Source organism: Mercenaria mercenaria, chromosome 6 (assembly GCF_021730395.1).
Source record: "Mercenaria mercenaria strain notata chromosome 6, MADL_Memer_1, whole genome shotgun sequence".
In the NCBI taxonomy this organism is placed as follows: Eukaryota; Metazoa; Mollusca; class Bivalvia; order Venerida; family Veneridae; genus Mercenaria; species Mercenaria mercenaria.
This window is the reverse complement of record NC_069366.1, coordinates 77693801-77720090: the sequence shown is the minus strand read 5'-3', so window position 1 is coordinate 77720090 and position 26290 is coordinate 77693801. Positions and strand designations below refer to the sequence as shown.

The window sequence follows — 26290 nt, the reverse complement described above, 5'->3', positions numbered from 1 at the left end:
TTATATTTATACCTTTTTAAAGTTTTAAGTTCAGATTTAAGTATTTCAAAAAAGTCGTTTATAGTTAAATATAACTGATTCTTTGGATCTCGTCTATATGAAATTTTAAATTTCAAATTTCTTATAATATGTTTTGAAGATCTTTAAATTTCCATCTATATATTATATTTAGAAAAAAAATCAACTAAGGAAAAAAGGATTAAAAAATAATAAAATAAATAAAGTTTAAGATGAATTAAAATATTTAAATTTATATCTTTTTCCGCTGGTTTTTGATATACCACTTTTAACTTGGTTTTTTCCTTTTGCAGCAAAATTGTTTTTAAACCCGAATTAATTTTAAAGGTCTTTGGATGCTGCATAAGTGCTTTTATATGTTTTTTCTTCATTAGTATCAAAATTTGGGTTGCAATAACTTTTTAGAATTGTTTCGAATTTTATTTGGTCTGGGACAATCACATAATCTTTCAGCATTTTCTTCTCCATTAAAGACAACCACAGTCCCATTCAAATTTAATTATTTTTTAAAAGATAAGGATCTATAACATTTGTAATTTATCAATGACAGGATTTTTATATTCATCGCTAACTATTTGATTTAACCGTATTTCTTTTTTTAAAAACTTTTTTTATGAATTTTTGTCTGGAAATTCATTTTTTCTCCTAAAGTGCTAGATAAATTTTGGGCATAATCATTCTATCTACCTTTCTATTAACCATCTATATAAAAATATACTTAAAAGAAAAAAAAATCTTTAAAAACGCACCCTAAAAAAATTATATATTTGAGAAATTTGTTTATATTATCTATATCTTTTGAATAAGATTTTAAAGTCATTTTTTTTCTAAATTGTTATCAACTGTTAAAATTTTAAATACCTTCTTGAGACATTCTGTTTAACCTTCTTCGTGTAATTTGTGTAGTTTTTCTAAATAATCTAAACCAACTTTGTTTTCTTTCCCGTTCTGTTTCTTTTTTGGAGTCTTTTAAGACATATTCTGGGTCGGTTTTAACATAAACAATCCATAAATTTGGGGTTTTTTCCGTATGGTTTTATAATATGATCAGTTAAAAAAAGATTGTATACTGCCCACTGGGGGTCATTTATAACACCTTTGTCGTGATTTGTTTTGTAAAAACGTTACTTTTTAGTCAAATAACAACATTCAAGGACAAAAACACCATCAAACTGTTAGCAGAGTAACGTTTTTATAATGTCTGTTTAAAGTTGTTAGCTGAAAAGGAAATAAATATTTGGAAGGTTTTTGAGCAGCAAGTTCCAAAAGGTTATATGAATATATCAGAGTCCATAACATTTTGCCATTCGTGAATTTGGTTCGGAATTATATTAAAATTAGGATTATATTCTTTAATAATATCTAAAAACGTACTTTTCCTGATGCAATATACCTTCAACTGATATAATTTTTCTCATTTATATAAAATCTTTAATAATCTTTGATAATCTTTAATAATCTTTATTAACCTTTAATACATCTTTTTCTTTTTTTACTTTTAATCCGTTAAGTTTAAATTCCTTTATATGCATTTCAAGAGGTGTTGAATAATTTTTTTCTTTCTGCATTTCTAATAGTATGTAAAAATATCCTGAATAACTTTTTTCTCTTCTTCTTATTTTACTTTTCCCATCAGTGCTTTTGTTATAAGTTGTTTTATTTTGTGATGATGTGTTTTTAAAATAAATTTCTTGTCGTCAAGTTTTAGTCTATTAGTAAATATGGTAGTTATTGTTGGAACAGCGCCAGCAACTGCTACAAATATAGGAATAGCTGAACAAGTGCTAATGGCAACGAGCAACCAAAGAATACCTGCTGTTTAAAATTTTAACCCAGTACTTACTCTCCCACAAAATTTATAACTTTTTCTGTAAGCAGCAGCTATTTAGTTTAAATGAATAATTAATTGATCTATTGTTTTTTATTCCATTATTATTAGAAATTAGATTTTTTACTCATTTATATAATTAATATAATATTTTTTAAATTTTAAAATTTTTTCCAATTCACTAAACGTTACCCAACTATTCAAGTTTTCAATTTTAACCTTTTCCCTTTTACTAAGCTTGTTTTTTCTTATAGTCTCGTCTAATAACTTTTTCTATTCTAAAAACCTCTTGTGTAGTAGGTAAAAGTTTTTGTTTATAAAATGAAACCCTTTAATTATTTCATCATTTAAATCTTTAATAGTGTATGTTCTGGGGTTTGTATTTTAATTCCCTAAATTATAAATAAATTTCCTCTGTCCAGTTTGGTGTATATCCTTTTTCTAATGTCTTTTAAGTTTGCTTAAGCGAACTCGATCACCAAATTTTTAAAATTTTTCTTTACTCTTTGGTGTCTTTAAATTACCATATAAATTAAAGTAAACAGTACCTTTATTTAAGTTTTACTAGCTTCGGTTGGTGTCATTTTTATACTAGAGTGTTTTTGTTTTGTTATATTTTTCAACCATTTCCTGCAAATTATCTAAATAAGTATAAGTATTATTTGCTGTAAATATTTCCACATTATTCCTTTTAAAAATTTTATAATCTTTCAATAACTACAGCCTTTCCTCATTAAATGTATGGTACATGTTAATTTTATTTTATTCAAATGATTCAAACTTTTTATTATAAAATTCTTTTCCCTTTAACTACCCATAAATTTGTTGGAATCCTTGCAGTCTTCGGGGGACGTTCGTCCCTGAATTCTTTTCTTCTGAAACTATTTTATTAAAAGCTTCAGTAAAAAGATTCTCCAGTTTTTATTCTTTAATGGAATAAACCCAAGCATATTTACTGAATATATCAATAACGGTAACAAGTACTTTACTCTTTTTTTGTATTTGAAAAAGCTTGCTGTCAACTAAATCACTGACCAAGTATCATCAATATCATTAACAAACACTCTTCGTTTCCAAATTTTGTTTTAATTGGTTTGTGTAATTCTTCTGCTAATTCATCGCTCCATGTATTTCGGGGGTATACTCTACCCCTTTTCCCGTTTTTTGACTTTTTGTCCCAACCCAAGTTGGTATTTCGTTTTAATTACAGGTTTTTACAACTAAATGTTTGCAATCTTTTCTCCAAATGTTTTTGATTAGTTTTATTTAAGTTGGAAAGCATTTTTTTGTCGCATGTACCCTTTTTTACACCGCTTATTTGCAAAAGTCATGATCCCTACATACTGCATCCATTCATTGACAGGAGGGCCATTATCTAAAGGATTTCCTGGTCCACAATAATTATATCCTGGGAGTGTTACACCTTTTCGTAGGTAATAAAGGTAACATTTCTTTTTGAATAATCTAAATTGCCTGCTGTGATAGTACTTTTTAACACACTTTGATTTCATTTTTCCACAAGACGAACAGGTAGCCATTATCATTCTTTCCCGTTTTTTGCTGTAACATAGTGAGGATTTATATTATCAGTAATTTTCTTTCTTTTAAAACAAAATATTTTATTTGTAAACTCATTATATTATATGTGTTTAAAACTTTTTAGTCGGTTTGAAGCCTGTAGGTTTTTAATTGTCCGGCATTTGGTTGGTTTGGACCGGGGACTGAATGTTAAATTAGGTTAAACTGTTTCCGCACAAACAATTACTATACTACTTTAGGAATTGTTCAATGTGACCGTCGGCATTTGTAAGATAGGAATTGGTCAATGTCACCGTCGGTATTTGTAAGACAGGAATTGTTCAAAGGGATTGTCGGTATTTGTAAGGTAGAACCTGGGCAATGTCACTGCCGGTATTTGATATGTAGAAATTGTTCAATGTCACTGTCGGTATTTGTAAGGTAGGAATTGTTCAATGTGACTGCCGGTATTTGTAAGGTAGTAATTGTTCAATGTGACTGCTGGTATTTGTAAGGTAGGAATTGTTCAATGTGACTGTCGCTATTTGTAAGGTAGGAATTTTGCAGTGTGACTGTCAGTAATTGTAAGGTAAGAATTGTTCAATGTGACTGTCAGTTATTGTAAGGTAGGAATTGTTCAATGTGACTGCCGGTATTTGTAAGGTAGGAATTTTGCAGTGTGACTGTCGGTAATTGTAAGGTAGGAATTGTTCAATGTGACTGCCGGTATTTGTAAGGTAGGAATTGTTCAATGTGACTGCCGGTATTTGTAAGGTAGGAATTGTTCAATGTGACTGCCGATTTGTGTAAGGTAAGAATTGTTACCCGCCGCTTTCTGGTGGCGGGTATATTGATATGCTAAATGTTTTTCGCTTGTGGGACATTGAGCAAGTCAGGTAACAGGTTTTCGATCTTGTAAAGTTTTTTTGCGTAAATATATAGATATTAGGTTTTTCATGATATAATCTAATATATTTAGATAGCCATGACCTATAGATGACCCCATTTCTTTGAGATTATTAGCTAACAAAATATTGCACACAATAAAATGGACATTCATTACGACTGGTCTGTTTATAAATTTTCTGTCGGCGGAAAATATTTGACTTGTTCATAGTCTATTGCACGGATCTGTCTAGTAATACAGAATTTGTAGTATAAATAGAATTGTTCAATGTAGAAATACCTAAAATGTGACATTCTGTATTTCTAAAATTGAATTCAATTCGTTCGATATGACTGTCTGTATTTCCAAGATATGAATCGTTCAATGTGTCTGTTTGTATCGTTAAGATATGAATCGTTCAATGTGACTGTCTGTATTTCTAAGGTAGGAATCGCTCAATGTAACTGTCTGTTTTTCTAAGATATGAATCGTTCAATGTGTCTGTAAGGTGAGAACATTTCAATATGACTGTCTATATTTGTAAGGTAAGAACACTTCAATGTGACTGTGGGTATTTGTAAGGTAGGGATAGTTCAATGTGACTGTGGGTATTTGTATTTTTACCTCAAGCAAACACCTTATGCATTCTAGTGGTGACGGCGATGCTTTTCTTTCTCATGGTGTCCGTTACAATTATCTCTTGTTTTCCCAACTTAAAAAAGCCAATGCGGATATGTTTTTATCGTCTGGATTTTTATGCCGCCGAAGGGAGGCATATTAGTTTAGAACTGTCCGTCCGTTCGTTAGTTTATCGTTAGTTATTTTGTTCGTTCGTTTATCACAACGCAAACTTTTTGCATGAAGGCACTTTACACGCGAACCACTGCACACAGGACCTTCAAACTTCACATGCTGATAGTACTTACAGAGTACACGCCTCCTACTTACTTTGGGGTCACCAGGTCAAAGGTCAAGGTCACAGGGCCAATGTTAACCTTTTGCATGAACGCATTTTACTCGCGAACCACTGCACCCGGGACCTTTAAACTTCATTTGCTGATAGTACTTATTGAGTACACGACTCCTACTGACTTTGGGGTCACCAGGTCAAAGGTCAAGGTCACAGGGGCCTATGTTAACCTTTTGCATGAAGGCACTTTACTCGCGGACCACTGCACTCAGGACCTTCAAACTTCACATGCTGATAGTACTTATTGGCTACACGACTGCTACTGACTTTGGTATCACCAGGTTAAAGGTCAAGGTCACAGGGGCCAATGTTAATTTTTTGCATGAAGGCACTTTACTCGCGGACCACTGCATCCAGGACCTTCAAACTTCACATGCTGATAGTACTTATTGGCTACACGACCCCTACTGACTTTGGGGTCATCAGGTCAAATGTCAAAGTCACAGGGGCCAATGTTAACTTTTTGCATGAAGGCACTTTACTCGCGAACCACTGCACCCAGGACCTTCAAATTTCACATGTTGATAGTACTTATTGACTACACGACCCCTATTGACTTTGGGGTAACCAGGTCAAAGGTCAAGGTTACCAGGTCAATGGTCAAGGTACTGCGGGGGCATTAGTCACCATTAGTGACAGCTCTTGTTGAAAAGGGGAATTGTGTTCTTCTCAGACAATTAAACTCTGACCTTGACTTGGAATCTCAAAAAATGATTATATTAATGTTTATGCTAATAAATAATCGAGTGAAATTATAATTATAGCAAAACAATGTATTCCAAAGAGAAAAGTTCTAATACGAGAAAATGAACCGCCTTGGTATGAAAATGACTTGCGATTACTTTTTAGAAAAAGAAAACGTCTTTAAGCAAAGCACACCGATTGGCCAACTCACTTAGAAAGATTTCGTAATTTGAGAGACCAAATCAACTCTAAAATCCACGAGGTAAAAGAAAAAAAAAACAAAAACAGCACATTGACACAACCTAGCCGAAAAGTTAAAACAAGAAAATCGGAATATTAAGAGTCGGTAGACTTGTCTTAAATCCTTCATTAAACCTCATACATCATTCTCAATACCCCAACTTTCTTCTGGCGATAATATCATATTCAATGACACTGATAAAGCAAATCTCTTAAATGACTTTTTCGTTACTTACACTCGAACTGATGAAAGACGAGCTTCCATTCTGCCTGACTTGCCTGATATTTTTGACCAAACTCTGACATCACTATTACTCCTGGCGAGTTGGAATTGGTACTAAAGTCACTTCCTTTAGGAAAAGCAGCTGGTCGTGACGGCATTAAAAATCGTATATTTCGTGAACTTTCACATGAACTGAGCAGTCCTCTCTGTTCGCTCTTCAACTATTCAATTCAGACCTCTCAGGTTCCTGACACACGGACGGTATCAAATGGTTTTCCTCTTTTAAAATCTGGCTACTCTTCATTAGTTAGTAACTATCGTCCTGTATCCCTTATCAGTACTGTAAATAAAGTGTTGGAAAGAATTGTATTCAAACAGACTTTCAACTTCCTTCAAGAACATGATATTCTTACTCCTTTGCAATCCGGTTTTGTTCCTGGTGACTCTACTGTCAATCATCTAATATACATCTATAACTTATTTGCAGAGCTGTATTTTGTGACAATAGTAAGGCCTTCGATCGTGTCTGACAAAAAGGACTTATTTCGTGTCTGACAAAAAGGACTTATTTTCAAACTGAATTCTGTAGGTATTTCTAGATGTGTTTCTTCTTGGTTCTCTTCTTACTAGGGCTGGGACGATTACAAAATTTTGAAACCGGTTAATCTTTGGTTTGAAATCGAATCGAACCGGTTAATCGGCCGCCATATTGAAAATGTTGGTTTTCTTTCCTGACGACCGTATCTCCGTACTTCCAGCAGCTGACTTCATTAGAAACTTACCGACTTTATCGTTTGCAAGCAGTGTGACAATTAATAAGTATTTTGGTGTATTTTATTTTAAATATATCATGACATGCAAATCCGAGACTATTGATTGTGTTTAGTAGATGTGTTTTAGCGGAAATATACCTTGGATCTATGTGCTGGTCAAAGAAATGTATAAAGTAAAAAGATAAAGTACGACTCGTGATGTTTATTTAATTTGAGAGCGATTACCGGTTTTTCAAAATTGAAATCGGTTTCACCTAGTAATCGAATCGGATCCGATTAACCGAGTAATCGTCCCAGTCCAACTTCTTACTTTAATAATAGAAAACAAATAATTGTTCTTCCTAGTTGCAAATCGTCTGAAAAGTTCATTACAGCTGATGTTCCACAAGAGTCAATTCTCGAGCCTTTACTCTTTCTTATTTATACCAACGATATAGTACTAGATATCCAAGTGAAAATTAGGCTCTTCGTTGATGACACTAACTTATCGTTGTAGTAGAAGACCCTATCACTGCTTCAACTGTTGTTAAGTTGGACCTACAGAAAATAACTTAATGGGCAGAAAAATGAGTGGTAAAATCCAGTTCTTGTAAAACAGAATCCTAATGATATCACGTAAAACCCAGATAAATGCCAATCATCATCCGATCAGAATGCAAGGCATGAAGTCCGTAATCATAAACACTCGGGTATCAATCTCTCGTATGATCTGCGGTGGTACACACACACAGAATACATAAAAAGTAAGCTTGGAAAAGAATTAATACTTTGAAAAAATATAAACTTCAGCTTGATAGAAAAACACTTGAAGTTATCTATATATCTTTTATGAGACCAATTCTAGAGTATGGAGATTTATTATTTGATAAATGCACACAAAATGAAAAACGAGAGCTTGAGCAAATTCTTCAAGAAGCGGCAAGAATAATTACTGGAATAACAAAACTTGTATCCATTGATAAACTCATGACAGAGGTTGGCATAGAATCCTTGGAGAAAAGGCAATTCAAACACAAACTCATTCTCTTCTTTAAAATGAAAAACAATCTTACCACACAGTATCTTTCAGATCTCTCCTTTTGTCAGTTGACAGTGAGCATCGCTATGCACTTAGGAATGCAAACGACACGCAAAACATCCTCACTCATACTGACTTTTATTTCAAATCATTTTTTGCCTTCTGTTATCAGAGATTTAAATGCGCTCCCACTTCAGACACAAAATGCTCAAACGGTTGTTTCATTCAAGCGAATGCTAAATAATGAACTACCAAATGTCCCCAGCTTCTTCTTTTCTGGTGACCGCAAACTGCAGATCCTTCGCACAAGATTACGCACTCACCGCAGCTCTCTTTCGTCGGATTTATTTGAGAAATATATTATTGACTCTCCTTTGTGTGACTGTGGAGAAAAAGAAAATTCTTACCACTATTTCTTTATATGTCCAAAATACACAGATCTCCGCCCTGAACTACTTACTACGATTTCCCAACATTGTAACCCTTCTATCAATGTTATCTTAAACGGTTTTTTTGTTATTATCTTTCAATTCCAATATAACAATTTTTAATGCCGTTCAAAAATACATATTAAGAGAAACAAAACGATTCTAGTAATAGCTAGATAAGATGTAATGTTGCATAAAATACAACATTTTACATACACGTCATATTCCCTCAAACATTATCTAAACATGTTGATTGTTTAATGAATCAGCTATATCCTTCACACTTTATCGTTCATTCGTTTATTTTTTCTTCTTTTACGCGTTTAAGTTTTTACTATTCTATACTTAGTTTGCTGTTTAATTATTACATTTTACACTTACCATTTAAATCAGTATCAAATATACCGATTCAATCACTTTATAAGTAATTGACAATATGGTTGCCATATGCAAACATCAACTATCGAACTTTTTTATATTTCAGATAATAACGAATGTTTCTCACAGCCATGTTCGAACGGGGGAAATTGTATTGATGAAATCGCAGACTTCTCCTGCAATTGCACATCAGGATTTACCGGAGATTATTGTCAGACAGGTTATATGTTAATTATTAAGAAACTTTCAATCATTTTAGACACCTACGATATAATCTGAGGGTTTAAAACTACACCGACATATAGGTCATAAGGCGAGTTTTCAGCTTTAAATGTAAGAATAGTCAAGATTCCTATTCAAGCATTATTTCGGACATGGTCGAACCACAGGCGTTCTATATACCAGCTGGGTGACATTTTAGTATTAAGTTTGTAACTGTGATCTTTTTAACAGTTCTTTTGGCATGTGCATTTGACATAATTATTTAATATTATACAAAATGACTTTAACAATTCTTAAGAAGAAATGATTATTATACCTTAACAGCTATATACCGTAATATATCAAAACAAAGGTACAATGAAAAAGTTCCTACTATTCATGAGATATTTGTTTGTTTACATTAGTTATTATAACAAATTGTTTGTTTAAATGATTTTCGAAAGGCATTCTTTATCTCTTCTGCATAACCCGTATCTAATATTAGTAAAATAGCAGTGATTAAAACTAGTGTCTTGAACAAATACGATTTAAATCTGTTTCTTATTCAAAACATAATTCCGGTATTTCAGACATCGATGAATGTTCATCAAGCCCTTGTCTCAATGGTGGCGTATGTAAAGACGGAATAAACCGATATGTCTGTCAGTGTCCGAGGGGATATGGTGGTGACACTTGTCAAAAGGGTAGGTTTTTATTCCTAAAAGTACAGATCATACCATATTCATAATACATTTAAACGCTGTTTAAATTATTTTTTACCACAGATTAACATCTTATAAGCTTTTTTAATCGACGTCTAAATCGTTATGATACTGACAACATGTTAGGAAAATTAATGAAATTTCCAGATATTTCATTTTTGGATAAATTTTAGGCAACTTTATATCAGAATCTTGTTTTGCAGTGACTAATCCGTGTAAAGACAACCCTTGTGTTAGAGGCACGTGCTTTGCTCATTTGTCGCAATTCATCTGCGAGTGTCCTTCAGGATATACTGGAAAACTCTGTGAAACTACCAGTAAGTCTTTCAGTTTGATTTTCAAATGAACGATTTAATTTGACCAAACTAAAACTAATCGAGGTAAAATAGTGGTAGAAAAAATAAAAGTCTTTTTAACTGTTATAGAAACGATACATTTTTACGTTTATTTATGATCCACACATGCCAGATTATGTGAGCACCTTCCAATTGATATATAACATATTATAAAAAAAAATAATGTCGTGTTTCAGTTACCAGTTCTTACCACATACTTGTTAGAAAAAAATCTGTCATATGTTTTGTCGACTTTACGTATGGTCATCAAATGAAACGACTAGCATATCAAAACGTGCACTTTCTTTCCTTGTGTTGGCTGGGGGAAACAATGTTAAAAGACGTGATTATAATATATCTTTAGGGAAGCCATGGATTACCCGTTTATGTAAAAAAGACCTCATACAGAAATAATGCAAAAGACAATGAAAAAATGTTTCTGTTTCATCCAGGTAAATCGTTACATAGATTTCCATAAAGCTGCCTTTATTCAAGTTGTAACTTAAGGATAGCAATGTCATTTATACATAATTATAATGATCTTCCGGATGGTAGTATGACTATTTTGAATTTTTGAAATATCGTTAATAGTGTCAATTGTGTGACCAAAATATGTTTTTCCATTTAAAAATGAATCAAAAAATAAGTCGACAAAGAAACTTTAGAAACATTGCATTTTATTTCACGGAAATGTTGCTATTATGATAACTTCAGGTTTTATAACAGTACATTCACAAATAAAGTCAAAATAAAATCTCGAGTTTTAGACTGGTGTATAATTTCAATTATAGTATTTTCTATTTCTTAAGAAAAATCAAGAAAAAATGCTAATTATGGTAAATGTTGTTAAAACCTAAAGCATGTATCATTTTAAATGAAGCTGAACAGAATTTTCAAAATTACAACATTACATTCTATTATTCAAAGCTGCAGACAATACACATTTAAACGGAGAAAGGCTCTTTCTTGCTCACATGCAGTCAGATGTTGGATAGTTCTGCGGCAATCTTCCGTCAATTTTTAATTCTTGACTCAACTTTTATGTTCAAACACTTCATCTTAGTATTTACTGAATGACACAACCAAATTTGGCTATAGACTTTTTCTGGTAGGATTAACTTCTTTTAAAAAAAGCAAAGAACATTTTCCTTAAACAATTTTCATTTGTTTCAAATGACTTCTTTGTCCGCACCACTGGGCTGAATTTACCATGCAAACCTTCATAAGTGGCCTTTAAATAAGTATTTCCGCTTTAACTGTATTTTTGGAAAACAGAAGTGCTGCATTATTGTTTGGTCAGAAAAAACAATTTTGGAAATTATTTTACATGGCTAGTGTGATCCCTAGTAGAACTTGTATTTATAGAAAGTAACATTGCATGTTTATATTCTTAAAGCATGTTTCTTGTTAAAAGACGATCAATTAAGAACTAGGTCGATTTTCTTATTATCTTATACAGACGAAATTCTGATACTCTTTTTTTAACCCAAAAAAGGACAAAGTGTTCAATATGGGCTATCATGACCACACGCAGTAGTACCGTCGGCATCGAACATTTCTTTGAAAGATATATCCTCTAAAAATAATTTTGTTGTTTGCGCGCAATATACCAAGGAAAATGGTATGGGGTCAAATTGCAGTTTCTTTTTCTTCAACATTAGCAAAATGGAAGTTTTTACAGAGCATAAACTCATCAAACGGAATTTGAATATATTCAAAGAACACAGAGAAACTTAAGTGCACCTGATGTTGGACTTTTATTTTGCCAAAAATATTTGGACTCTTTTATATAAGAACTTGAACGAACTTTTATATATGTCAACGTCTCTGATTCTGCTTTTAAATTTGCTGTTTGTTTCGGATATAATGATGCCAGGCAAGTGAACAAATTAATCAATACGATTATATATGAAACAAAATGGGAAATTGCGAAATTGCGAAATAATTGTAAATTCAATAACAGCTATTAGTCATTAAGAACCTTTTATAAACATCTAGTTAGAAAACTGAAAGAACAACTAAAATGGCACGATATTGATAATGAAAAACTACAGTTATTGATATCAGATGTTGAGTCCATGTCAGATACATATATAGACGTATAAATTTTCACAAAGTTGTGTATAACAAAATATTTGTAAGCCTGACAAATGAAACTTTGTCAAATTTTACTTGTCATTTCGTTTTCCAATAAGTTCTATTTAACATGTGAATTAACTGTCGTGTTAAATATATATCTATATTTATTATTCATATGTTTGTAGGAATTGGTTGTTTAATGTCTTTCTTTAAAGGAAACGAATTCATATAAGTCTTCTTCGAAGACTTGTTTTCGAATCCTATGTATAATTTGCTTATACAGTCACCATCTTATTAAGAGACCATCCAAGGGACTGGTAAGAAGTGGTCTCTTATTGGAATGGACTCTTAATGAATTTCAGTCAGATAAAAAGGAAAATTATTTTTAACTGTTAATGTAACTGTATTTATTATGAACCTACATGTATGGTTTCAAAATCTGTTTTAACATCGTGAACACTTTTCCAAGCCCACAAACCGTGAAAATTATGGCTAGATTGTTTGCCAGTTTGACTGATACAAAGGTTAATTGCATTTAGTCACGTGCAAAACGTACTCGCTAATAACACAGATGAAGAAATGCCTGGTAGAATTTTGGTACCCGGTCGCTTAATAGATACTTTTGTCGAATATTTTACCTGTCGTGACTACATTAATGTGGTCGGTAGTCGTTTAATAAAAAAGGTCGTTTAATGCAATACATTTAAATACTGAAAACTTTCGGGAGGGATTTGACTGGTCGTTTAATACAAAAATCGCTTAATATAGGTGGTACGATGTTGACTGTATGTATCAATCTGTATGTATGCATGTATATACTCATTGTAATCGAAATAAATACTGTTGAAACCAATGTCTTCTTTTATGGTTATTGTTTTGTAAATGTTCATACCTTACAAAAATAATTTGTATCATCCAAAGTGGGAGCCCGAAAAAAAACAAAAACAATTTTGTTATTTGATGAAATGAGGTATGGATGTTTCTTGGATGGTCCTGTCCCACTTCTAAAATATTTTTTTTCAATAATGTACCTTCGGTTAACAATTACGAAGACTGTTCAAATTATTGTAATTCGTCGAAGAGCTAATACTTCAAAACTGTTCAAACGCCTTCTCTTAAATCCCTGACAAGATGTTGACACAATTGCACAGCAATATTGTTTGGATGACCCTCTGCAAGCATTGTTAAAAGCCGTCTTGATTTGTCAAAACATTGGCTGCCAGGAAAAGTCTAGTTTCCTTAGATGGTTCTATGGAAAACATTGGGGATAATCCCGCTGCGGGCCAGATTTCATGTTTCTTGTAATAGCTGTTTACTGTTGAGCAATATAATACCCTCTTGTTACAAAATTGATACTTATATATGCGTGACATTTACATGTAAAATATTATAAAGGTAAATAATCATAATTTTACATTAACCTTACAGTACAACTGACACTCTATGGGCCTAAGGAGGTGTTCATCACGTTACCGGCTGGGAACCAGTTGAACTTAAACTGTAGTGTTTCTCATAGAGGGTACTATGATACCTATTTCAAATGGTCAAAGAGAAGATACTGTGGTGGATCCTTCAGCTCACATAGTCGTTTGTATTATATATTCTTTTTTAACCTCATCAAGTTTGTTTAAGTAGTAAAAAGTAATTAATTACTAAATGAGTACTATGGATTTACGTAAGAAAATGCCCCAACCCTTCCTCCGAAAAATTCAAAACGTGAAATTTCCATGCAAAATAAAGTAATTTTGAACACAGTGATGTTTAGTCTATTGAAACAATCATGTCATATGAAATATAAGGATCTTAGTTAAAGTTTACGTAAACTGTATTCGATTAATCATATACTCTGCCGTTCATAAACTCATATAATTGGAAACCTATCTTCGGATTTCTTTTAAAAAAGGAAAAAAACCCAAAATAATCCTTTTTTTTTTAAAAAAATTCACTATATACGGTTCATTTCGAATCTTTTTTGTTTGGGGAACTTTTAAGTATTACAAAATTCTCCACTACTAAAACTTAAAACAAAACCACGAGGGTGTTCAAATGAATACCGAAAAATTTTCTCATATTTCTTCATATACATCAAAAATGAAAGAAACGCTATATATGTAGACCAGGGAAAACTTTTTGATATGTCAAAAATAATTTTTTTTTTGATAAATAATAATAAACTGGGCCCCCTTTGGCAATGTCTGTGCGTCACCGACCCAACTTTTTCTCATTTTCTTTTTACTGCATTAAACTTATTTGTCCCCCACCTATTTTTCAAGCTACTTTTGAGTGAATATCAGTGTGGGTGAAAACGTTTTTTTAAGCCAATAACGTAAAATTATAAATGAGACGTCTTTAAAGTTTGGCAGGAGATTTTTTGTCATGTTTTAAAAACTGGTTAACGGGGACATGAATAAAATTTTGTGTTTTTGGGTCGAAAATCAAGGAAACAGAAAAAATGCTATGCTGCAAAAGTTTAAAAACGGGACAATGTCGTGAGAAAAAGAAAATTTATTAAATTGAACAGAACGGGGTTTAAGAGCGCGCCAAAGCATATTGCCTGTACAGACATGAATAAGAACGTTCAGAACACGTTTCATATATTTAAAATTCCTTGTTTAGAGAATTACAGTTCATATCCCAGTTCAACAAAACGACAGGAATACCATATGAACAGTATTTATTTATTCGTAGGAAGGTGTTGAAAATGCATTTAATAGTGCTAAACCTTGAACTAATGGTAATTCCGAGTTGTATTTATCAATTATGTGTAATATGATAGCGTCGTAATGACGCTGGATAGCTTTTGAGATATTGACGTTGCCTAAGAGACGATAAATAAATATTGTGCATGTTCTGAGATTTGAAATTGAAATATTCGCGTTTAATTTGTTCATATATCTGTCATATTTTCAAAATTTAGCAAAATGGAACCAGAAATAAGAGGACGTTTTTGGGTAAATTTTGAATACCACTCGTACGAATATTATCGACGCAAATTGGTGGGAACAGATACTCAACATGCCTGGGGCTGTGCACAGGGCATTTTAGTGTTTTAAGATCAATAATCTATCAAAAGCCAGATATTTAGAATGTATCATTAACTTTTAAAACTTCCTAAAATTGTTTCTGTTTGTAAATCATACGTACCCATTTTTAAAATGAAAACTAAACTGTATGATTCATATAACATGTATATTTATATTAAGCTACAGTCACACATACGAATACGTCCGTGCGTTGAGGTACGGTGCGGATAGGATTAGTCTGTGGGTGTATAACTACGGAGCAGTAGGCCTACGTCTTAGTACGGGAAAAATGATGAGAAACAGGAAACAAACAAAACAATACAGGACGCGAATAAGTACGGATAGGTACGAGGTACTACGTTGAATTACGTTTTACTGCGCCTTGCAACTTGCCCAGCGTCTGCGGTAAACTACGTTGAACTATGCTCAAGTACGAGAAGCCTCGGACAACTACGTTCGGCTACGGCGAGGCACGCAACAGCACGGATAACTACGATTAAGTACGTTTAACTATGGATGAATAGGTTTCAGCCAAGTTGGACTAAAGTCACGCTCAAATGGCTACGGTTCGCTCAAACTTTTGTGCATGTTCAAAAGTTGGAGAAACTTGCAAGTTTGGAATAAGTTTTGAATACGTTTAGACCACGTTTTGGTACGGATTAATACGAATGACTACTCTGAGGTATGGCTCAGGTACGGATCGATATGGATTACTACGTTTCTGTCCGTAGCTAGACGTAGCTATCCGCGCCGTATGTGTGACTGGGGTATTATGCTTCCATAGGCCACTATGTGTTATAGGGTTTTCTACTTGTATTAACTTCTGCAATGCATTATATATGCTTATTAATATATGTTGATTTAAATCTTAAGTTTCTAGAGAATACTAGTTTTGCACAAAGAGTAATGATATAATTCTATAGTCTTGGACTTCAACTGTGAACTGATACGAAGAAATGGAACGGGATCAAAGAAAATAAAACATGTTTTTGTCAATTAAAAAATGTCACCCTCGGGAATTTCAAGGACTGTTGCAACAATCGTCTGATTTTCCTGTGCGATTGAATTTCATTTTCTCTATAGGAATTCGCTGTTGTTTATTTCTGGTCGCCATTTCAAACATTCTCTATTTTGGAGATTTTCGGGAAATTTACGTGATATTCCTTCGGGGAAGTTTCACACTTTTATTTAACTTAGCGTGTAGAGCCAATCTATTTTCCTCTCAAAAAAAAACAGCGTTGATTTCCATCAGATCTACAATTTAGTCTACGAACGAAATTTAGAAAATATTTTGAAGAATTGAAGGTAAATAACTGAACTATGCATATGAAACAATATCGTTAATCACAGTATTTTCCAAATGTATAATCCAAGACAAACCTGTATGGTACAAAATCGTCAACTGCTTCAGTCTTCTTAGAATAGCCAGCATTCTTCAGCAAACTCGCCACGACACAATAAATTTTCAAACGCAGAATTTCAATAGATTATGTCATACAATATATAACGTCACTGAATATCTCGAGCGATCAAGTGCATAAGCGTACGGTATGTGCGATCTCTTACGCATAGCTACCCCAATACCAATGAATTAAGTATTGTTGAAGCTTACTGAGTTCCGAATTTAAAGAGGGTATTTTTAAATTAACTTTCGACTGTGCCGGTCTGGCTACGCGGATAAAATTTACGTCAAAGGCAGGGATGGTTCAGGTTGCTTTAAGTTTGAACCCAGACCTAGATCTAAATATTAGTCAAAACATAAATTGTTTCCTGTACACATATCAATATTGATAATTTCAATAAAAGATTAAAAAGGGGATTTTACTCTGTCCCCGACAAAAACAAACAACCGTCACGTTACCGGTTACGGAAGGTGCGTTAAAGATTTATTAATTCGAAATTTTGACATCTGACGGGGATAACTTTTATTTACATTGTCTTGTGCCTTGGGAACATGGTGGGGGTAAAAGTGAGGTTAGGTGCACCATAAACCGTATAAAAAACTCCCCACTGTGGTTTTGCACTGGCCTTCCAGGCGTGCCCACTGTGTCCTGTGTAATTATATTTTTGTGTGTTGTGTGTGTGTGTGTTGTGTGTTGGTGTGTGCGAGTGTTGTTCTTGTGTGCCTTTGGAAAGGCTGCGTTTTAAGAACGTGGCTTTCCCTTGATATTCTCTGCTTGTTTTTCTACTGTAACTGATGTTGAACTGTTAGTTAGAAACGGAAATGACGTCAAAGATCACAAAGATTAATTCGTTGATCATATTAATACATGTTTAAAAAACCGATTCACATAAATACAATCGACAGATAAATGTCACATAGAAAGTTCAAGAATATTTATAACACTGTTCTATATAAAGTTTATCTCGTATTAGCTGACGCGACTGTCAAAGATGACATGTTTTGGTTTTATACTATAGAGAACTGGATATTGACATTGCTAAATTAGAGATTTATCTATTCACGAGTAATCCTTTCTCGCTCAACTGTATTTATATGAAAAATTATTATGATACATAAATTCATTTATTCCTTAATCTCCTGTATTGCGCTGTCTCGATATCCTTTATTATAGCGTGCCTCATTGTTTCACCATAAACGGACAGAAACACTCACACTAACTAATTCCTACACCATGGCTAACCATGTTTTCGTTACTAGTTTGTCTCTTTTTATTGTTGCGCATGGATAAGACTAGGCATTTCGCGATATGGTGTCAAATTTTCTTGCACAAAGATGCCATCAACATCTCTTTCCTACTTCAAAATAGCTCTGTCCTCTCGCAATTCGAACTGGTAAATTTACATCACTTTTCTGTTCACATTGTCAAATAACTTTACCTCTTCTGTGGAACTTATCAATATCACTGCTGCAAACTTGATTTTCACCTCTTGCCTCCTCCAAATCTTGCCCACATCACCTCATATTGCCAGTATCGCCAGGAATCCTGAAATGTCCGAATTCTTCCGCACCGTACAGTGTAGTTCATCCGCGCTATTTTCCGGCGCTTACTTCGAATCAATCTTTCCCTTATACGCCGTAGGTTCGAAACGTCCCTTAGTATGCAGAATCCTTTCATGTTAGGAAGCTATCCAGTTGACTTTCGGAAGGTCTGTAGATCAACTTAGGATCCCTTCCTTGATGAAATAATGACCGGTGGAGCACCTAGAATATTAATATTCAGCCTACAAAAGTTTGAAAATCGTCATCATGATCTAACTTGTGTCGGTGTTACGTAAAACCAAGCGATAAAAAAATAGCACACACACACACACACACACATACACACACACAACAACAACAACAACAACAACAAATGAATCGCTGTTAAAAGCATTTCGAATTTGCAGCTTCATGAACTGACATATGATATATACAATGACAATCCATTTGGCATGTAACTGTATCTCGGCATATGTATATATGACCTCACTGATATTCTGTTTAGATCTACATTTTGCATTAGTTACAATGAATAGTACCGTTATTCTTGTCAGAGTTTATTTTTTAAATAAAATTGGGTAGATGTATTTAATAGGCTATACACAATATGGTAAAGTTTCCTGCAATTACGAAATTTTCGACGGAATATATATGAAGTTTGAATTGGAATAAATCACATTTAATTGAAACACTGTTTTGTCACTGTCAACATGTTTTTGGCGGAATTTTCAGTGTAGCTATGTACTTCCCTCATCATACCCATCCATTGAAATAGAACCAGAAGTAAATCTTTCGTATACATAATTTTGGCGGGGGAAAACACGTGTGTTTCATACCATCGAAAATGAAAGTAACTGACCTGCTTCAACATGCTTCTTTTTCCCAAGCTGAAGAACAAAATACGCCTCCAAAAGGTCATATTTTTATTTCGTCTATAGATCTACCATGCCTATTAATAGAGCAAAAATGTCCGTTATATTAGCCGTTGTCTCAAATTAAAAAATATCGAGACGGCATCATTAACCTATAACGGAAACCAGTTAAATTAGAATTGGTTGAGCGCATTTGTTATCTGTGGCAGAAACAATGATTTGACTTGTATTGATTTACGTCAAAGCTAGCGAATAAGTACAAACACATTTTCAGGGGAAAAAAAGCAGAAGACCTGAAACGGAAATAACTGCTTAATTTGTACTGAAATATTAATTCAGGGTTTTTCGTGCAAGTAAATCCTACAAGTTTTGGACAAAGGTTGTTTTAATTTTCCATGTCTGCTATATAACAATTAATAGAGCAGACGTCGCCAACTGTGCCCACCCCCAAATGACGTTTGTATGGACGCCGTCATCTTGGAATGGACGTCACGTCATTTTACAACGCTAGTCTAAGGGAGAAAACATAAAATATTAAATTTTAGCTTCATTTTTTCAAAACACTGAAAAATGTGCCTGGAAATATTAACCTTCCGGTATTAACGATACAGTCTTTGACAATTTTACATACAGTATAAAACAACACAATTTTTTTATCGTTCACATAATAGTCTTGTTTCACCACACAAAACATGACATATTCTAATTACAAGTTCTCTGTATACTTTTTCATAATTATCATGTTCTAGCTATTTCAAATGTTGACAAATGTTTAAAGAAAACGAATCGGTATAATATCTGGGTAAGATATCTCTTTTCGTCATATTGTAATTTTGATTGTTTTTAACTTTAATCAACATGAATGCTAGATAAAATATGTTCATTTGTATACAATTAGATCACTGAATGTTCTTTTAGGATCCTTTAAACATCATAAAGCACATACAAATATTGGGGATGCTGGAACCTACGTTGCGAAGCTTCTACGCAGAACCTCTGTGATAGAAATCTTCCATTGAGATATACCATTGCGACTATTTACTTATGATATTATAAACAGGATGTACTTAGTTTATGGTAAACCGCATTAGAACATATAGTTGGTTATTAAGAATTAAAATAATTGCAGCTAGATGACTTATTTTGAATGAAAAACGTTGAACTTGAGTTTAGTCGATAGATCGACTAGTAATATACCCATTTGTTATGTCGTCTAGTATCAACTGTTTCTAGTGCCACTTATGTAGAAAATGTGTGCTATAGTTGATTATTTCGAAAGAAAAAAAAACAAAACAACAACATAAAATACGTAACACATTGACAAAGCATGTCATATTAGGAAATACTGAAATATACGTTAAAAAATTAATGACTCCAGTAGACTTGCCCAGGTACGATACATATTTGCTGTTTCCAGTTTGGATAAAACCAATGTGCAAATTATGTTTTAAATATTACGTGCAAAATTAATGCAATAATGACACACCAATGGAAAACCAACAATGTTACATATTACCAGCATGGATCATACCAGTCTAAACGCATTCACGAGTTTTTGGTCAGGATCCATGCTGTACGCTAACGTATTCCCTAATGCAATAATGCTTGAAAGCGAACAGCAACGATCCTGACCAGACTTCGGGGATGTACAGGCTGGTCTGCGTCCATGCTGATCGCAAATTCACTATGTTGGTTTTCTCATGGTGCGGCTCTTATGATTTATTCTTTACTCACATAAAAACATATTATGTAATATTAATAAAGGCAATTGAGAGCATGCATATTCGAACGATAAATTACACTTTGGCGGATGCAGCAAACACGGTCTAGTATTCTTGGAGCCAACAGTACGTGCAGAACACAGTCCAGCGATAGGAAGATGAAACAGTCATACTCTTGAACAGGTTAAAATATTTACTGATAAAATACGTTTAACATTTTCTTTATTTCCATCTCAAACAAAAAATCTAGCAGATATCTAGTCGCCAGTAAATACAACTTGCTCCTCATCTTCGTAGGCTTGTCACATGTATCTCGCATTATTGCTTTCGAATATATTTCTTTAATTTATTAGAATGATTGTTTTTCCGAAAGTGACAATATTGCTTCACCAACAAGTTCCTTAAAACTTTTTTCAGTTCAAAAGTGGATATATTCAGTAGATGCAATCACAAAGAGATATTATGGATACATGTCTCGTCTCAAGTCACATTATCTTCCAGCTGTTCTAAACGGTTGCTTGATTTGGTAAAGATATCTGGAGAAGGACGTGGAATACTATCTTTGATCTTGAAGGTATGTATTAAACTTTTTTTGATTTACCATATTTGGTCTCCAACAAATTTCACAGTATATTTATTGTATCCAGTCAAAATATTTGTAGTAAAAAAAAGAAAACAACGAACTCTTGGTGCTCTGACTTCAGACAAATTATTGAGTACATTGGTGTAATTATACCTTAGATTTACCTTAATTTTATGTTTTTCTTAATTAATATGTTATTTTAAATTTGCGCTAATGTTAGAGCCTTTCTCAGCGGGGATTTTATTTTCATTGTGTTATCTAACTTGTTGAAAATAGGGTAAGTGCGAGGTTGATATGCCCTGAACGCGTTTAAATCCCCAGTTTCCTTTATATAGGTTACTGACCGTTCCAAGGCGATGCCCCTATGCTCACCTGGTTTTCTGTCTCTTGTGTAATGTCTTGTTTTGTTTTTTTTGTAAACGTTTTCTCTTCCTCCTAACTCCTCCTAACCACCCCTGACCTTTCCACTTCCATCTGTATTCCTTTTTGCATCCCCTTCCCCTTTACTTTGAGTTAGTTTTCATGGCTCCCCTTTATTTTGGCTGCCGTAATCCTAATGCGGTACAGGATTATTTTTTATCCTGCTTATAGGGGTGCGTTTGTGTGCTTGTGAGTCTAAAGCGGTGCCCTACTGTGAACTTATTTCTTATTTGTTTGTTTTTCTATGTTGGTTAGTTGGTTGTGGTTGCGTGTTTATCTGTGGTACATGAATGATTGCGCTGTTGTGGTTTACGTTGTAGTGAAGCTGTGATTAAGGAACGTAGCACTCCCTTTGTGTATTCACTCTTGTTCAAATTTCCCCTTCAACTTCCTGCCAACCCCCACCCTACCCAATCCCCCTTTTTACCCCTTACCACTTCCTCTCCCTTTATCTATATTTGGAATAAATTTATAAGTACTTGTTAGATTTTTTAAGCAATCCGTCTGTTATTTTTCCATTACGGCTTCTTTTGGTTGTGGGCCTACTTTACAAATGCGTGACTCTGGGACAGTGTTTTTGGAGCTCTGTGCTTCTGAGAAATCTACCCGTACCTATCGTTTTTTGTATGTATCATTAAATTAAATTGATAAAACAAATTTGATTTGATTTGAAAATACAAATGAAATGGCCATTGTTTTACGAATTGAATCTTCAGGCTGAAGGACTCATATTAGGATATACTGTAACTCGTATTTGTATGAACAAAAAATCTTGCAGTTTTCTCATATTTATTTTACTTTAACCTTGTAAAACATCATTCAGTTATGTAACGGAGGGCAGTTAACCTAACCAGAGTTCTTGGATTCTGTACCAGCACAAACCTGTTCTTTGCAAGTAACTGCCAACTTCCCCACATGAATCAGAGGTGGAGGACGAATGATTTCAGACACAATGTCTTTTATCAAATTGTCACGGAGGACATATTCATCGCTCAGGGCTCGAAGTCACGATCCATAGATCTTCGTTCTCCCTATTGAGCTAAGCGGGCGGGCTAAACACATTCAATTTGATGGTAAGCATAACCATGCAATATGATCTTTAATGATTATTCTTGTAGGACACTTGCTTGAGTAAGGAAACAGAATTGTTAAAAATCACTGGAGACCAGTGTCAAAAGTGGAACAAGGCGACTGTCACTGTATTACAAAATTTCGTTCCAAATGACTACAGCATAATCCTTAAAGCTGATATTCGACGCTCATTCCATGGTTCCATGGCTATAGATGATGTAAAAATCAGCAAAGGACACTGTCAAGGTATAATCGCACGTACTGTATAAATTCAAACAATATTTCCTCATAAACATTGATGATATTCATCTATGTACATTAAAATGATATATTTATAGACAAGAGTATAGATGAATTATGTTGTGTAAATACTAAAGGCTTGAACCAGTGTGTACAATAATTAACTGAAAGGGTGTTTCCTTGTACTAATGTTTTCTAGTACTTGTAGTATTTCAGATAGATCACAGCCTCTGCTGTAACATCACAAGTTCATAACGTATATAAAACTTTATGTTTTTTGAAAGTTCTGCACATATTGAAACAACTAATTACAGTCCGTAAGGCTACAAAAAGATATAAGCCACTAAATTGAATATAATGTTTTACCAATCTTCAAATGTTGGCAAAGGCTTAGAGGTTTAATGCACATTTTATACCATTTACCCTGCTGGAGGGAACTATGTTACAAATTTTTATACGCCCGTTTGAAAAACGGGACGTATTATGGGAACGCCCTGGCGGGCGGATGGGCGGGCGGCGTCCACAGACTTTGTCCGGAGCATATCTTCTTCATGCATGGAGGGATTTTGATGAAACTTGGCAGAGTTGTTCACCATTATGAGACGGAGTGTCTTGCGCAAGAACCAGGTCCCTAGGTCTAAGGTCAAGGTCACACTTACATGTCAAATGTCAAATTCAAGAATGACTTTGTCCGGATCATATCTTCTTCATGCATGGAGGGATTTTGATGAAACTTTGTACAATTGTTCACCATATTGAGATGGAGTATCTTGCGCAAGAACCAGGTCCCTAGGTCTAAGTTCAAGGTTACACTTAGAGGTCAAAGGATACAAGAATGAAAACTTTGTCCGGAGCATTTCTTCTTCATGCATAGAGGGATTTTGATATAACTTGGCACAAATGTTCACCACCACGAGACGGAGTGTCGTGCGCAAGAACCAGGTCCCTAGATCTAAGGTCAAGGTCACATTTAGAGGCCAAAGGTCAGATACAAGAATGACTTTGTTCGAAGCATTTCTTCTTCTTGCATGGAGGGATTTTGATGTAACTTGGCACAATTGTACACCATCATGAGACGAAGTGTCATCCGCAAGTCCCTGCTTTAGAATTACTTCCCTTTGTTGTTACTATAAATAGCTTAGATTGTAACTTTTTCATTACTAGTCGTAGGGAAAAATCGAGACCTTTTTTTCTGTAGTACAACATGCTTGTTACATGCAATTTTGAGGTGTATTTTGACCAATCTCTACCTGGTAAGGATTTCTGCGTGGACTTACAATTTTTTCTTTGGATTTTTTTTTTAGGATTAACTTCCCTTAGTTATTACTATAAATAACTTATATTGTAACTTTTCTATAATTGACTGTAGGAAAAAACCAAGACCACTTTTCTGTGGTACAACATAGATGTTACTTTGAAATTTTAGGTGTATTTTAAGGTGTCTCTACCTGGTAAGGAGTTTGTATGTGGATTTAGAAAAACAAAATAATTACAATAATTACTAAACAACAACAAAATTAAAATTCCATTAGCAAATACAGGTGGTAGAGTAAAGAAATTTGCTGTGACGGGCGTATATTGTGACATTCTGGCACTCTTGTTAACTATATATTTCTCACTTACATGTACAGTGCAAATGGGCTCTACCCACGCAACTAAACAAAATGATCATGATATTGATACAAATCATTTTTTTCAAACTCGGTTCTCCTTCTGTATGAACCCGCTTTGAACATGTATATATTTTTATGTTTCAGATTGAGAAAAATGTTCAAACGAAATCATGCATTCAAGATAATAGACTCTACAAATTGAATTCAAGACGACTGAATAAATTTCTTTAAAGGATTGTATGCTGTATAATTAGTTTGCTGTTTTTAAAAGTGTACAGGCAAATAATTTCAATAAAGATGCCTCTATCGAAAATACAAATTTTGAATTTGATTCTTGGAAATACCTCAGGTGAAATGCATTTCCATCAATGTAGTATGTGTTACAGGGTTGGAAAAGTCGCCTAGGAAATGTAGTTATATTGTACAGCAAAAGTTACAAAAATATTGTTAAATACATATATTATAATGTAGTACTTTGTTCATTTTTCAACATATTTAACGAAACGACGTAAGAGAGTAACCGTATTTGCCATTCAGAAAACAGTTTTTTCTTTGGTTAAAAAAAAAGTGATGTCATGAATTTGGGTTTTATTTATGTATGTAAACGCTGTCATAGTCTTTCAGTATAAAGGAAAACGATTTACTTTGTCAGTGAAGAAGGGAGAAAACTGATGAAATATAAAAAATATACCATATTCACTGAAAATACCGAATCTCGAGCGTTTATATTTAACAGACGTTACTGCATGTTTTAAAACTGGAGCCTTTAAGGGTGGTTTATAGAAATTATTGACGTGTCCTCTGTCTTTGGTCCGATATATAAATATCCTAAACAAATCCAAGGTTTACATGCGATCAGTTCCAATTCGCAAACATTTACTACAGAGAATACATTTTTATATGTTTTCTATCATTATGTTTTCGTTCTCGTTCTCGTGTAGACCAGTAGAACTGTAATATGACCATTTACAGGCTTAAATTATATGACATTAAAGAATTATTGCACGTTTCATTTAAAAATCAGACTGAAATAGTCCGTGAAGTGCCTATTGTAAAATATTGCAGTTTCTATAAAAGTAAATGAAAAGATCAGTTATTACATTAGGAAAAAACATAACCTTTCATTATAACGGAATTGGACATTTTACAGCAGTGTTTTAAAATGTAAAATTTTCAAAAATTAAAAAAGTGAAATTTCAGTTGTTGAACAGCAATATCTGCTTCTTCACAACTAACTTTTTTCTGATAGATATTTCAGTGGGTTGGTAATGCATGAACAAATATGTCGTCTTAAAACTATTATTTAAAACATTTGAAACATCTGTCTTTTTGGCACTTACTTGAACTTGTATTGAAGTTGTGTTTGAAAGAGTTTGATTGGGGAATGTCGACAAACTTAAAACTTAAATGTAAAATGTTACTCCCAAAAATGCGTGCATATAGTATTATGTTTACTTTTTAGTGAAACTATACCGATATTTTCATATAAAGTGTGATAGTAT

General features: G+C 33.6%; 1 protein-coding gene and 1 long non-coding RNA gene across 2 annotated transcripts; both read left to right on the top strand.

Annotated features, from left to right (window-relative positions):
- The first annotated feature begins 9068 nt into the window (after positions 1-9068).
- LOC128558148 (uncharacterized) lies at positions 9069-20124 on the top strand. Its single transcript, XR_008371546.1, has 5 exons — positions 9069-9184; positions 9756-9869; positions 10091-10204; positions 13730-13888; positions 20059-20124. It is a non-coding gene; the product is annotated as an uncharacterized LOC128558148 (long non-coding RNA).
- A 384-nt stretch (positions 20125-20508) lies between these two features.
- Positions 20509-25107, top strand: LOC128558089 (uncharacterized). The gene is made up of 4 exons (XM_053546914.1): positions 20509-20531; positions 21279-21435; positions 22983-23181; positions 24933-25107. The coding sequence occupies exons 1-4, from the start codon at positions 20509-20511 to the stop codon at positions 24935-24937; spliced, it is 384 nt and encodes a 127-aa protein (XP_053402889.1). The 3' UTR covers positions 24938-25107.
- The last annotated feature ends 1183 nt before the right edge of the window (positions 25108-26290 follow it).